We start from the raw sequence: 15,107 nt of genomic DNA on the forward strand, positions 1-15,107 counted from the left end.
CCAAGTTTTGAATTAGATTCTCCACTGCTGGTCCCAGCCAACCTTTTTAACTTGACTTTCCACTTCCTCTTCCTTTTGTATCCTTCCTTTCCACCTTACTTTACCTTTATGTTTTCTCACTTCTTTGACTTCAATTATGCCATTTTACTGGCCTCTAATACTTGTTTTCTGCCTCACACATCCAAATGTTAGGCTTAATATCACAATTCCAATCCCACCTTTTCCTAAAAGTCTTCTCTGATCTCATTTCCCACCTCCAAACCTAAAGTATTAGTTTGCTCTTCTGAACTCTCCTTAGCACTTAATATACTCAGTCATTATTTCACCCAGCACTCACTGAGTGCCTTCGCTCTGCCAGACACGGGTGCTCAGGAGCTTGTGTTTGGGATGGCAAAACGGCTCCAGTATCCAAGACCATTCTGATTCTTGATGTGGGATGTTATCTGTTGCCACAATTAGACATCTGATAAAATGTAAGTGTGAATTCCCATCTATTATTCCTCTAGTACTTGTAACACCCCAAATGTGGAGACTCATTGTTCTTTAACATCAGCAGTCAACTTAGGATGAAAAGAAATCACAACTTACATTAGCAGACATTTCTCTAGATTTCAACGTGTATCAGTAGCCAGTCTGACCAAGGACTAGGCTCAAATTTGATTCTAATACAACAGCAATAACATTTAAATTAACTCTTAAGCAACAGAAAACGAAGAATGTAAATAAAGAAAAATCTTTCAAGTGCTTAAGTTAGAAGAAAATTCCCCAAATCTAGGCAGTGAAGTTCCACAGCAAAATGAACATAAATGAGTACTGACATGAGGCAATATATTGTCTAATCTGACCTTATTTCCACTATTAAAGATTCTCAACTAATTAAACCAACACTTTATTTTGCTTTAAGGTGCAAAAGGAACATGTCTGCCCCCAAGAACTAGCCTATCATTTTTACAGCCTGCGATAAATGGCTGCCCTGAGCAAAATGACATTTTGTTGGTGACACAGGGGTGATCACTATGCCCCCAAACCCTGGAAAATGTTTTAAAACAAGAACAAAGGGAGCTGGAATTCTTGTCAGGGATTTTCCCGACCTTGGACCTTGTCATTAGGACTGCCCAGCTTGTTTGTTAAGCTGATCTTTAAGACTCACCCAAACCACTTGAAACCCGAGGCTCAGAGGGCATCCTCCCGCCCTGCCACGGGCTCTCCCGGCCTCTTCTGCTCACCTATGCCCAAAGAGGTCCTGCTGTTGACCTGACGTCTCCGCAGCTGCTGCACCTTGTCGCGGAGCTGATCCAGTAAACAGTTGAGGAACTGGAAGCGGCCGAGAAGAAGGGTCTTCGCGACCACCTCCATTTGCATGCAGTTCTGCGCGTTCATATTTCGGGTCCTCCTCGGCGAGTAGTTCCGGGCGCCCCCCGGCAGGTTCCCCCCGCCTACGGGCAAAGGAAGCTGCGGCTTTTCCACCTCCGCCTGCGGCTCCTCCATCTCCGGCTCCCCGGCTCCGGTGGGCCGGTGCCGCCGCCTGGACGGCATGGAGCGGGAGGAGCGCGCCGGCTCTGAAGCCGCTTCTTTGAGCTTACTCCTCGTCTGCCCGACCATTTTCTCATAGTCCCTGTTCGGAGGGAGCTGGGTCTCTCTCTGGCGCCGGCCCAGCCCAGTCGGGCGAGGTCCGCAGGGGCCTAGCTCGGCTCACAGCCTCAACGACTCGTCCCCGCCACCGTTGCGGGCCGCCTGGTCGTCATGACGACCGGGAAACCTGGAAGGCGGGGCGTGAGATCCAGGCCTCCCTGCTCTGCTCGTGCGTCCTCCACGCGCACCGCGCACCGTCTCGGCGCGCAGCCCACGCGCACAGCCCCAGCGCTCTGCATCACGTGCATCCCCCAGGCGCGTCGTCCCCCGCGCGGCGCCGGCGCACTGCCCCACGCAAATCCCCGCGCGCACCCTCGCAGGCGGGCCGACCTGTGCCCCGGGGGGCTCCACGGTCCGGCTGGCGGGGAAGCAGAAGGAGCTCTCTCTGATTTACTTCTTGTTTTCGAGTTCAGGCATAGCTTTGTTATTTTTACCAAAAGGTTGCACGTCTGGAAGTAATTAAAAGGGAAAGAAATCTTAGTTGAAAGAAAGAACCATAGAAAGAGAGCGAGGGAAGAAAGAGGTGCGCCTCCCACTTTGGGAACATCTCTCTCCCCTCCTATGAACACCTTTGCAATGGACATTAAGTGTCTCCTACATAGAGGGATTGGCCCAAGGCCATAGGCAACATGTGGCAGAGAAGGCTGAGCCAGGTGAGTCTAACCTCAAGGCTTCGGGTTGGCACTAGAGTTGATACCGCCTTTCCCCTTGGAGGGCGGCATTTATAAATCCATTCTTGAAGTATGTGGACCTTGAAATTGAAAGTTATTTTATCAGGCAAAAATGTGTTTATTAAGGAATAGCAGAGAAATGCAATTCAGGACATGCAAGCTATGGGCAAAACGATAGGCAAGTACAGCAAAGGAGAGGAACTTATGAGAAGGAGACAGTTGGGCAGGGTTATTTTGAACAGAAACCCATTGGAGAACATTAAGAGTGCAGGGTGATGAGGATTTCTCATTGGCGGAGTTGCTGGCTTAGCAAAGTTCTTGTGGGAGATAAAATGTACATTTCTTCCTGTTAGGGCTTGTAATTGAGGATTCTTTCTAGTTCCGTCTTCGGTTGTGGTCTGTAATTCACCTCCAGTGGTACAGTGAGGGAGCTCCCCCTTCTGGCCTATAGACTCTATTTGAAATGAGGTTTCCCTTTATTAATTTTCACAAGTGAAAGTATGTGTCCCAACAATGTTGCTAAGATAGAATTCCTTGGGCATAGAATCATTGTGCTCAGTGCTCTCACCTTCCTAAACCAGACCCTACCCAGCCTCAGAGTCGCTACATAGCCAAACATGCCATAGCAGCTAGCAAAGATGGACGGGGTTCATTGACATTTTCCATGTCCTCTGGCACCGCTGGAGTCCACACCGCTTCACTTCCCATCTGTTTTGAACTCCCTCATCCCCACCTCCCCCATGTAATAATCTATGGCTCATTATGGTCAGATTAATTTTCCTGATACAATATCCCTCAAAAATATTCATGGTTCCCATAACCCACAAATGAAATGTAAACTCCTTAGCTTGCGCATCAGTGCCTTCAATAACCTGCCCCAATCTGCCTTTTCCACTTCTCTGTACACAGATCTTCCAGTAATCTTGAGTGAGGTGCAAAGCATGAGACTCTGTAACTATCCCTTTACTCATACCAGAAAGCTATTCCCTAGTCCCCTAGCTTTTTCATCCATTTCTCCCTGCACATCTGAATTCTTTCACCTTCCAAGCCCCAGCCCACATTAATTCCCCCTTCTCTAAAGGTCTAAAGCAACTATTGACCATAGTATTCATCTTGTCACTTATTTAAATTCAATAAATACTGTTATTAATTTGTTGTTTCATAAGTTTTTTTTTTCAGGGAGAATTTCTACATTGCTGGTACTGTTTGGTGCTTAAAATATTTTCTCATTTAATTCATACAATAACTTTGTTCAAATTAGAAAACTGAGGATCAGGGCTATAGTAATTTGCCCAAGTTTTAACAGCTAAAAATTGTCCAATAACCAGTTTAAAATGAAAGGTATTTATGGGTGGTTGATAAAAATATGTTACTGAATAAATATGCAAACTCAAAATACCTTATTTTTATGTATTTTAATATTTTTGAGAACAGTAAGTGAAAGGCTATGATTATTTTTTATTAGAGTTATATTAGATTCATAAAATGAACTGGGTAGATTTGCACCTTTTTGCATTAGAACATCTAGTTTAGGAGCCTTTCTTTTTTTCTTTAATCTTTCAGTTTCCTTCATGATTATTGGTCTATTTACATTGTCTACCTCTTCTGGGGTCAATTTGTGAAATTTCTGTTTTCCCATAGACATTTCAAGTTGGCTGAATTCTACACCCTACTCTACCTGAGATTAATATGGCTATGTGTGCTTTTTAAAAAAAAATTAGAAATTGCCCGATGAATCTGTTTATCCCTCAACTCTCTGTGATTTTAATAGGTGTGTTTCTTTTAAGCTGTATGTTGTTGAATACTTTTAAGATACTCTGAGGGTCCTTGTTAATAGATTATTCAGGTGATTTTACACACTTTATGTTTTTTTCATGAGGGGTGGGCATTTTTGTGGGAAGGAAGGAGTGGCTGCTACTGGAATGTTGACCAGACGTCATTTTCAGTGCCATTTTCCTGTACAGTTCTGAACTGAACTTTCTGATTTTGGTTTCCTACCCTTCAGTTTATTTTGCCTATTTCCTATGTTACACTTTTTGGTCAGTTTGTTTATTTGTTTTCTGGAATTTCCAGTCACCTCTTGGATCACTCAGTGCACTAACAGAATAAAACATATTCTTACCCTTGGTTTAGCCCTTGAAAGTACTAATCTGGTCACTTTTTCTATTTAAAAAATAATTTTTATAAGAATGTTCATTGTATTATTATTTCTATTGGTGAAAATTAGAAATAACCTCCACATCAAATAATACATTATAGAACACTCATGCAGTGAAGCATCCCTAAATTGACTAAAGTCATTTGAATATTTAATAATATGGAAAAATACTCATGATATAGTGTTTAAGGTATAAGAAGCAGGATGTATATGATTCAGGCATATAGCCACACATAATTAACTATATGCCAGGTTCCATTTTAAATCTTTTAAATAGTGGACTCATATGTGGAAGATTACTGTGGTGTGACCTTGAGCTAGTAACTTAGCCACTCTAAAATTTCTCACCTGAAAAATGCTAAAGCACCTAAAACAAAATACATGCTTAATTTAAAAAAATGTTCCTATATCTTGCTCTAGATTGACCATATTAAAAGTATACTGGTCAGTATTACTCACAATTAATATTTTGCTAACCTGGATTCTTTTTCATTAAATTATATTTCTGTATAGTTCTATTATTAGACAGTAATATGAGTGCTAGATTCATTAGTTAACTTAAAAAAACTGAGAGACAGTTGCATAAATAATTATGCATTTTCTTACGAAGAACCCCCAGTGCTCCATTCAATACGTGCCCTCTTTAATACCCATCACCAGGCTAACACATCCCCCCATCCCCCTCCCCTCTAGAACCCTCAGTTTGTTTCTCAGAGTCCATAATCATGGAACACTACATCAAAAACTAATGATGTAATGTATGGTGATTAACATAACATAATAAAATAAAATTTAAATAAATAAATTAAAATAAAACTAGTTTCTCTTAAAAAAAAAAAGGAATAGATTTGTATATGTGAGGGAAAACATGTCTGAATAGAATCATGGCACATTTTCATCTTTCTATAACTTCCAACAGCAGTCACTTATTTTACTTAGTTATTTTGGGTTTTTTTTTTAAGATCTTATTTATTTACTCATGAGAGACAGAGAGAGATAGAGAGAGAGGGAGGCAGAGGCAGAGGCAGAGGGAGAAGCAGGCTCCCTGCAGAGTAGGGATCCCAATGCGAGGCTCTATCCCAGGACCTTGGGATCATGACCTGAGCTGAAGGCAGACGTTTAACTGGCTAAGCCACCCAGGCACCCCTACTTAGTTATTTTGAACAGACAGTTATTTGAGTTGTATTTTAGCTACATGCTTATTAATGACAATAACTTAAACCAGTATGCCTGATATTTATTCTATGATGAACTGACAAGTAAAATAACACATTATAATTTGATATAATACAATATATTCTTGCATATTATATTCTATTTAAGTGAGTATGCCTCGGGATTTAGCAAATTGTTTCTCTTACATAGAGATTTCTAATTCAGTCTGTATCTAAAACTCATCTGTTTTCTCTGTCTCTTAGTAAAGCAATTGGTAATTTTTACCCAAAAGTGCAGTGAAACAAAATAACCAGCAGATGGCAATAATGACTTGTAAATCAGAATTTAAAAAAATTTTTTTTAGGTAGGTTTAAAAAGAAAAAAAATCATTGTTCTTGTAATAAATCAGTTTACTAAATATGAAACGTAGGGGAACTCCAAATTTAATCCCACATAAAAATAATTATGTTGCATATTTCATATATCAAATAATTAAAGATACTCATTATGGCCAACATTTGGTTTTTGAAATAATAATGACTGCTTAAATGGATTCAAGTAATTTTTTTTTATCAAATTTAAATGTTTTAACTTTACACAAATAGATATAAATTGAAGTGGATAGCTAAGTTACATCTATATGTAGCTTGGTTATATGGATCAGGAAAGAGAGGTAGTTCAGTGAACCATCATTTTGAAAAAGTTATATTTTCCACTATAATTTGATAACTTAACATACTAATTTCACTTTAATTGATACTTTTCTGCATAAAAGATGGGTTTTCATCTGTGTTGTTTCACAGTTTCTCATACATTAAAGTACTTTTTTTTCCCTTCGACAGTACAAGGAGTTGGAATTGGCGTCAAAGTGTGTATCTAGCCTATCACCATTAGATAGTTCCAAAGGTGGTAGCAGAGTTTTTAGGATCTCATAATTATGTCAACTGTAATTGAACTGCATGTCCAAGATTCTTTTAGAGCCATTTTATTTAGTGATTTCTTCATTTCAATTAAGAAGTTTTAAAAGAGTGAACCAAATGGGACTCTTTTTTTATATTTTTGTAGGACTTCCTATAAATTTGCAAAGATGAAAAAACTTTTTTATTTAATCATGTATCTCTGTTTTTGTCTCCAAAAAATAGGATAAACTATAGGTATGTGCTTCTTGGTGACTATGTGTTTTCTAATTGGTCTGTTTTATATGTTAAAAGATCTTTTCGCAGGTTGCCTCCACTAAAGAAATGTTTTTGCACATGTGTATTTTATAAAACAACTACTTCAGTCTAAAACCATTACACACCTTGGATTGATTCATTTTTAAATAGTATGTTTGCTGCTATTGATTTACTTTATAGATCCTGCTTTAATTCTAGTTGGATGCAGGTGCTCCTTCATAGGAGAAAATGGAAAGTCACCAGGTGCAGTGAAGCATACAGCTTGAACGTAAACACATCGTATGTAGTGCTTTGCATGCGGCTGCCTTTTCATCCACATGAGAAAGGTACCTACGATAAGCTGGAATCTCTAGGAGTTCTAGTCTACTTTCTATGTCCACAAGGGGCTTATTCTCCTTTTAAAAACTGGAGCTCCTTCCGCCACCCATACTCTGGTCAGTTGTTACCAAGCCTATACTAGATGAAATGAGATCACTTTGCCCTTGATAGATTTATATAGGCATAGTTCATTCAAAGAAAGGGGATAATCCACAAGTTAATTGGGAAAATTCCTTCACCCACACCCATACCACATGGGGAGACTGCCTAATTGCATAGTATGTACACACTGATTTGAGAAGAAAGGTATTCAGTAATCATTAAATGACTTAAGCAATGTATACACAACTACATACGTGTATATATATATATACATATACACACACACACATATATACCACACCCCCCAAAATCTATTTTTCCATGAAACGAATGATGATAGTTCCATGTACAAACCCAAAAATACCAAGATTAGTTTCATTTACCACCAAAGTAACAATTAAAAGAATTACTACATTCAATATTAATGAACAAAAGTCTTAGACTATATTAAGGAGTGAATTGTAGAATATGTGTGGGCAGATTAAATGCAAAACATAGCAAAACAGCAAAGATATATAAGGCATCTGTGTGCTGTTTTATATCCCATAATATCCTAGATTGATTTAACTTTGATTATGACATAGTCTAGAAATATCACTGTACTGGGCCCAGTATGTTTTGGGCAATTTACTTCTCTAGCTTTTATTTCCCTGACTATGGAATATAAAGACTTTGGACTACATGGCCTTATTCGAGTCTTTTATCTGATTCTGATTAGTATTTGTGCATATACTTAAGTAGCAAGAAAAATATGGCTCTTGGGTCATACAATGCCCTGTACCCAGCTCTCTTCTTACCACTGCTTCCCTTCTCTCCTCATTTGCATCCAGCTGCGTTTGGATTCCACCCTGAGGGTCTTCCTCTCTGCAGTCTACCCCACAAGTTTATCCCTATCCTGTACTCCGGTTGCTACACTTCACTGTCAATCCAGATGAGCTAAGCCTATCTCTCTCTAACCTGTTCAGCCCAGCCCCAACCTGGCCTCAACTCCATCTCTGGCCTCTGTTCTGATTCCTCCCTGATTCCACTGCTGTCCAGTCTTTTAGTATAGTGGGCTTCATTGTTCCTATTTTCTAATTATTTCTTTGCTCTAGCAGAACTAAGTTGGAACTGGAGTATAAGGGAGAAGGAAAAATATCCCTAAATGAGTAATAAGTGTTTACATCAAGACCACCAGACTCTTGCTTTGGGCAGCAGAGTCCTGCTTTCACATAGATATTGACCTATCCCCAAAAGATAATTTCCCTTCTGTTCTTTGCCATCATCTAAAATTCTTCTTGAGACATTTACCAGTGACAATTATGTAATCTACTAAGAGAAAATTTGTTAGGGTTATGCAGCTTTTATGTTTCTTGATTAAGGTTGTTTATATGGGTTCGGTAAAGGCAATGTAGACTTTCAAAAAAATTTCTTAAAATTTAGAAATATTTGAGGGGTTAGCACAGTATCTCAGTTATGAGTACAGACAGGATTTGAATCCTGGCTATCTCACCGATCTAGGTTCTGAGCACTAATTTTCTCTACACCTTAGCTTTTTCATACCTCAAATGGAAATAATACTAGTTCCTACCTCAGAGAGCTGTTTCATAGATTAAATAAGATAATGTATATAAAGTGCATAGATATAGCAAATGCCCTATAAAAGGTAGCAATTAATGCCATATCAAGGCTCAGGGTAGAGAGGGAATGATTTATATCATCTTTTCCCCACCTAGGGAGTCCAAAGAACTAGTTACGATTCTTTCTAGGAAAAAAACCAGGAGGGGATAAAAATAAATTAATATAAATGGAGGGCTTAAGGCCATACAATGTTATCAAATTGGCAGTATTATCCTTCTTTTACAGATTAAAAAAAATGAGGCAGAGAGAAGATTCTAGAATGCCCACTCTTAACTCACAAGTATGTAAGATTTACTCCCCTGGAAGTCCTCAAAGTTGACAAGTTGGGCACTAAAAATGGAAATAAAAGATTTGCTGCATGGCTTTTTCTATTATGTTTTAAAGTAACGGTGATCTGTACTTCACATACCATAGAAGACATTCTTTTAAATTATAGAGTTCAGTGACTTGAGTATATTCACAAGGTTGTGTGATCATCACTACTAGTTCCATGTTTTCACTACCCCCAAAAGAGACCCCCATATCCATTGGCAGTAATTCTCATTCCTCCTTCCTTCCCAGCCCCTGGTACCTACTAATCTGCCTTCTATCACTATGACTATACCTATGCTAGGTATTTCATATAAATGGAATCATACAATACGTGGTTCTTTGTGTCTGGCTTCTTTTACCTGGTTTTCAAGGTTCATCCATGTTGTAATATTTATCTGTACTTCATTTCTTTCTATACCTAAATATTCCATTGTATAGATATGCCAAATTTTATTCATTCACCAGTTGATGAATGTTTGAATTGTTTCCACTTTTTGGCTATTATGAAAAATGCTGCCATGAATATTCATGTACAAGTTTTTGTGTGGACATATGTTTTCATTTCTCCTAGGTGTAAACTAGGAGTGGAATTCCTGGGCCATATGGTAACTCTATGTTTAACCTGTTGATGAACTATTTTCCAAAGCGGTGCACCATTTTCCCAACACCAAGGTACAAGGATTATTTTTTGGACTCTCTATTGTTTGTTAATCTACTTGTCTATTATGTCACCAATACCATACTATCTTTATTACTTTAGCTTATAGTAAGTTCTGAAGTCAGGTATTGTCAACCTCCAACTTTGTTCTTCTTCAGTATTTTGTTGGCTATTCTGGGTCTCTTGCCTTTCCATATAGAGTCAGTTTGTTGATAGCTACAAAAGTTGCTGGGATTTTGATTGGATTATGTTGAATCTATAGATCAAGTGGAAAAGAACTGACATCTTGACAATATTGAGTCTACCTATCCACAAACATGGAATATCTCTCCATTTATTTAGATCTTTGATTTCTTTCATCAGAGTTTTATAGTTTTCCTCATATAGATCTTGTACATATTATATTTATACCTCAGTATTTTCTTTTCCCTTTTTGGGTGCTGATATAAATGGTATTATGTTTTTAATTTCAAATTTTAATTGTTCATTGCTGATATATGGGAAAACAATTTACTTATTTATATTAATATACTTATTTATTTATTTATATTAATCTTGCATCCCACAACCTTGATATAATTTCTTATTAGTCCTATGACTTTTTTGTTGGAAGCATGTTAGTGTTCTATATTTTTTTAAAAATCAGTAAGAATGAAAAGGAAAAAATCCTTAAAATTATAAGCAACTGGCTGGCTTGGTTGCATGTGACTCTTGATCTTGGGATCATGAGTTCAAACCCCACGTTGGGTATAGAGCTTACTAAATAAATAAATTTATTTATTTATTATTAAAAAAAAAAAAAAACCTGTAAGAAACTGAACAAATGAACCCAGTTGTATTGTGAATGAGTGACATAACCATACAGTAGGATAAAAAAGAAACTAATCTAAGTAACTGCTAAATATGTGACTTGACTGTATTCCCTTAGTCGGGGGTGGGGCGGCAGGGAACAACTGCAAACAAAATCTGAACTCTTTTTAGAAGGTTTGTTTATTGCAGTTTTATGAGTGAAGCAATATGAAATTATTTGGGGCATATGGTAGAATTGAGTAAATATGTTGAGGTTGGGAACCAGGGGTGTCTCACTGTGGAAGAAGACACATACAGCTATGGAATGGGGCAAAGCAAGGGAAAAAGTCCCCTATGGGAGTGCACTGGAATTGGAGATAGCAGCATAAACTCATGATGTCTTATACATGCTGTATACACGCACACACACACACACACACACACACACACACAGGCGTGTGTGCTTATATACATATACATTCCCAGTTCTGTTGTCTGAGAGGGCCTGGACACAAATATACCCCAATGAGCACATCTGGCACCCAGATTTTGGTTTCTAATATAGTTCCTCAACTAAAAGGAATCTGGATTCCTTGGAGAAATGGCTGGTTCCAGAAAGGGTACAAGATGAGCCTTAATGTATTATGCCAGAAACTGAAGTGCAAAAAAAAAAAAAGTCAATTAGGGCATGTCAAAAGGACACAGGAGCCAACTTGAGGGGCTCCTGATGACCATACTGGGGTGATTTGAGCATTAAGATAACTAAGAATGGTAGTAAGTTATAAAACATTGAAAAATAGGAATTCTTTTGCCATGAAAGAGACATAAAGGCCAAGGAACTGTACCGGTTTAAAGGACTGAAGAAGCATGGTAACTACATGCAAGATGTGCTCCTGCACTGGATCCGTACTGAAGGAAGAAATATGCCACAAAGGACATCATTGGGTCATTTGACAAAATTGGAATACAGATGGTAGATCACAGCATTTTACCACTGTTAAATGTCCCCAAATTGCTAACTCTCCTGTGGGTATTTAATGGAATCGTCTTGGTTTTAGGAAGTGCACTTTGAATTACTTAGGGATAGTGAGGCATGATATGTGGAGCTTACTCTCAAATGGAGGAAAACAATTTGTATATATTACGTATGTGTAGGGGGTAGTACATGCACTACCTCAGTGTGAATGCAAATGATAAATCAAATGGGGCAAAAAGTTCACAATGGGTGAATCTGGGTAAAGAGTATACAGTGTTCTTTATACTATCCTTGCAACTTTTCTGTCAGCTTGGAATTATTCCAAATAAAAGATTTTTAAAAGGTTGGTGTTTGGCATGCACAAAAAATTAAGGATAATAGAGCAGACTTCTGAAAGCAGAAGGTATGATAATGTCAAATATTCTGAAGGACTGTCATGTGGAAGGATTAAGACTGAAATTGGCTAATCTTATTTTGTATCAGCCTACTTTGTGTAATACCATTACAGCGCATCGAAGAGTTCATGGCTGAAATGAGCGGTAAGCTTTAAGCTTTATGGAGTCTTCAGTATCTTTCCATACAGAGAGGTGCAAAATCCCATGATTCTAAGAACTCATCAGGTGGAGTAAATGAGTGAAGGGGATTAGGTGTAGGAAAACGGGAACCAGTGGGGACTTGAGAGCAATGTCTTCTCTATAGGCTTCCAAATACAATTAAAAACAAAAACCAGGGGCACCTGGGTGATTCAGTCATTAAAGTGTCTGTCTTCAGCTCAGGTCATGATCCCAGGGTTCTGGGATTGAGCCCCGCATCAGGCTCCCTGCTCAGCGGGAAGCCTGCTTCTCCCTCTCCCACTCCCCCCTGCTTGTGTTCCCTCTCTCGCTGTGTCTCTCTCTGTCAAATAAATAAATAAAATCTTTAAAAAAAAAAAAGACAAAAATCAAACTCTGTATAGTAATCCCGTTGGCTGTGTCTGGTCTGGGAGTGGCCAGCTATGACCCCTAATCTTACCTAATCCATTTTTTTCCCAAGTGAGCAAACAGGTACCAAAAGTCATGAAGCAAGTGTGTAAGATAATGAAAGGTGTAAATGTGTGCATATATATCAAAACACGCCATTTTTAATGAAAGAAATTAATATCACACATTTGTACTTCTGTACAATTTTGGGTAATATATAATTTTAAGCTGTTTACAAATAACATGTAATGCTTCAAATATTACATAATGTTGATAATACATTTCTAGCAGAAATAAATATATTGCACTTAAAAAGAACTTCATTAGATGTTACTTCATAGTATTAGGCTTATAACTTCTTTTTCATAAAACATTTCCCATGCCCTTCCCCCCGCCCCCAACACACACACTTCATTACAGTGACTGTTCTCACGCAATTCATTAAGCAAATGAACACAGCAAACAATAGAACTGTGATAGAGTCTACTAAAGAGGCTATATCCAAAATCATCCTTTAGGAAATAAAAGACATTCTTTTAGGTTTCTGAAAATAAGGAAAAAACTGAATACATATTTTAATGTATCAGAAGTAAAATACAACAAATTGTATTTTTTGTCCAGATGTATTATTTTACCAATGTTTTTATTTTCTTATTATCAGGGGAGAGGATTAGAATTGAGGGAGGGACAGAGAAAGAAGGGCCAGAAAATACTTATGGATTATTTGCCTATCAAATATTTATAAATGAACCTTTGCATATTTAAGCATGCTGAAGAAAGAGAAATATTAGAATATTTTATAATTGGCATGGAATATTAGTGAAGAAATTATTTTATGGTTTTCTAAAGGTTTAAGAATTTTTAACCTTCCTTTTGCTTGTTTACATAAAATGCTTGCATTCTGAAATAATATAAAAACATGTAAAATCCATTCCTCCATCCAAGCTGTCTAAAGGAGCCAGCTGAAAATCTTTTCTGTCCAGTGCTTTCTTTGGGTATAATATTGTTTTGTTTGTAATAATTATCAATTCCATACATGTTTAATAATGTAAATAGTTTCCTTACTCAATGGAAGACTGAGTTAAAATATTGTTTTTCTTGTAATATGTGACCCTGCATATTACATAACTGAGTTTTTTGAACTTTAGTTGCTGAGTCATGGCTAAGCTAGGCTGCATATTTAATGGGGTGATAAAGTCATTCTATCCATTTTATTTGAAGCTCATTTTTCTCAATATAATTCAGCTTAAATATTAGCAAGACAGCCTGAAAAGCCATGAAATTTAGAAATGGGTTAAATATCCTAACATCTCTCTGAAAAATTCATAGGCAGTATGGGAATGGGGAATCCTTTTCTTCTAAAAATACTTTTAAGGAGGGCATGTATTGCAAGGAGCACTGGGTGTTATACACAAACAACAAATCATGGAACACTACATCAAAAACTAATGAAGTACTGTATGGTGACTAACATAACATAATAAAAAGAAATAAAATAAAAGTAAAAATACTTTTTTCTTGGGCTTTTGGAGGGCATCTTTTTCTTTTTTTGCATGGGGGGCTGGGGATGTTGTGGCTGGAGAAGTGTTATAACAGAGACGTGGATGAGAGTGAGGGAGGGAAGATCTTGGAATACCCCAGACGTTAATGTAACTCCTATAGTAGAGCTCTACACAGGGTTTTTCTTAGTATCTTTTTAATACCTCCCATTCTGTGCCCATCTACTAGGAAGAACAACAAACCTTTGTTATAAACTCAAAAGGACCAGCAGTGCAACCTAAATTCATTAATATAGAACTTGTAACCTAATAATTTGTGATATATTAGACACAAGATGGATATACTTTACCTATATAATATTGCTAAGAGTGGACAGAGGAGGGGCAAGACTTGAAAAAGAAGTAAAAGAAATAACTGAACATTATTGATAAATGTTTTAAAAACAAATCAGGTCTGCAGAACCTACTAAGATATGAATTAATCCCTTCAGGTTAGATAAAGCAGTTCTGAAAGGGCCTCTTTTTAGCAGCACTGCACATTAGCCATGTATTTTGATACTGTAATATAACTTGGCGGGGGGGAACCCTGAATTTATTCCAAATATACTGTAACTCATGCTCTTAATTATTCAATTGGCTTTTCCACTAACTATCTAGTTCTAATAATTACTTTTGGTAGGATAGACTTTAGACTTTAAAATCTTAAATGCCCAAAGAGTTAAGAAAGAATCAACAACCAGAATAGCTCAGAAAGACCCAGGCTGGAGTAAATTTCTACCCTTGGTTCTCATGGCTAGGGTGACTTTGATCAAGTTAAGCTCCATGTACCCTGTGCTTTTTATTTCAAGAATATATCCAATTTAGAATTTCAGGTGTTATTTCTGAAGAGCATGCTTTGGTATCTTAGTCTTTGCTTTTCTCTAAGCACTCTACTTATTTTTAGCCTTATTCTGCTTAATTACAAAATCAAGTTATGAAGTCAGGAAATACTGGTGTAAAACCATATTTAACAAAAACATAAAACACCTACTTTAAGACACGTCAACTGGGGAAAATGTCTAAATAGTATTAAAATGATCCTTT

General features: G+C 37.5%; 1 protein-coding gene and 1 long non-coding RNA gene across 3 annotated transcripts in view; one reads left to right on the plus strand and one right to left on the minus strand.

Moving 5' to 3' along the window:
* Positions 1 to 1,897, minus strand: part of DPY19L2 (dpy-19 like 2) — a 91,278-nt gene extending 89,381 nt beyond the window's left edge. The window contains exon 1 of one of the 2 annotated variants that reach the window (XM_036101048.2): positions 1,227 to 1,897. In XM_036101048.2, coding sequence (XP_035956941.1) covers positions 1,227 to 1,602 — 376 coding nt within the window. In that variant the 5' untranslated portion in view covers positions 1,603 to 1,897. The remainder of the gene's footprint in view (positions 1 to 1,226) is intronic. The other variant, XM_078059453.1, reaches the window with a different exon arrangement.
* LOC144379583 (uncharacterized) overlaps positions 1,897 to 15,107 on the plus strand; it is a 34,688-nt gene continuing 21,477 nt past the window's right edge. Inside the window, exons 1-2 of the long non-coding RNA XR_013442813.1 lie at positions 1,897 to 2,285; positions 9,715 to 9,815. This is a non-coding gene — a long non-coding RNA (uncharacterized LOC144379583). The remainder of the gene's footprint in view (positions 2,286 to 9,714; positions 9,816 to 15,107) is intronic.

This window comes from Halichoerus grypus, chromosome 12 (genome assembly GCF_964656455.1).
Source record: "Halichoerus grypus chromosome 12, mHalGry1.hap1.1, whole genome shotgun sequence".
NCBI lineage: Eukaryota > Metazoa > Chordata > Mammalia > Carnivora > Phocidae > Halichoerus > Halichoerus grypus.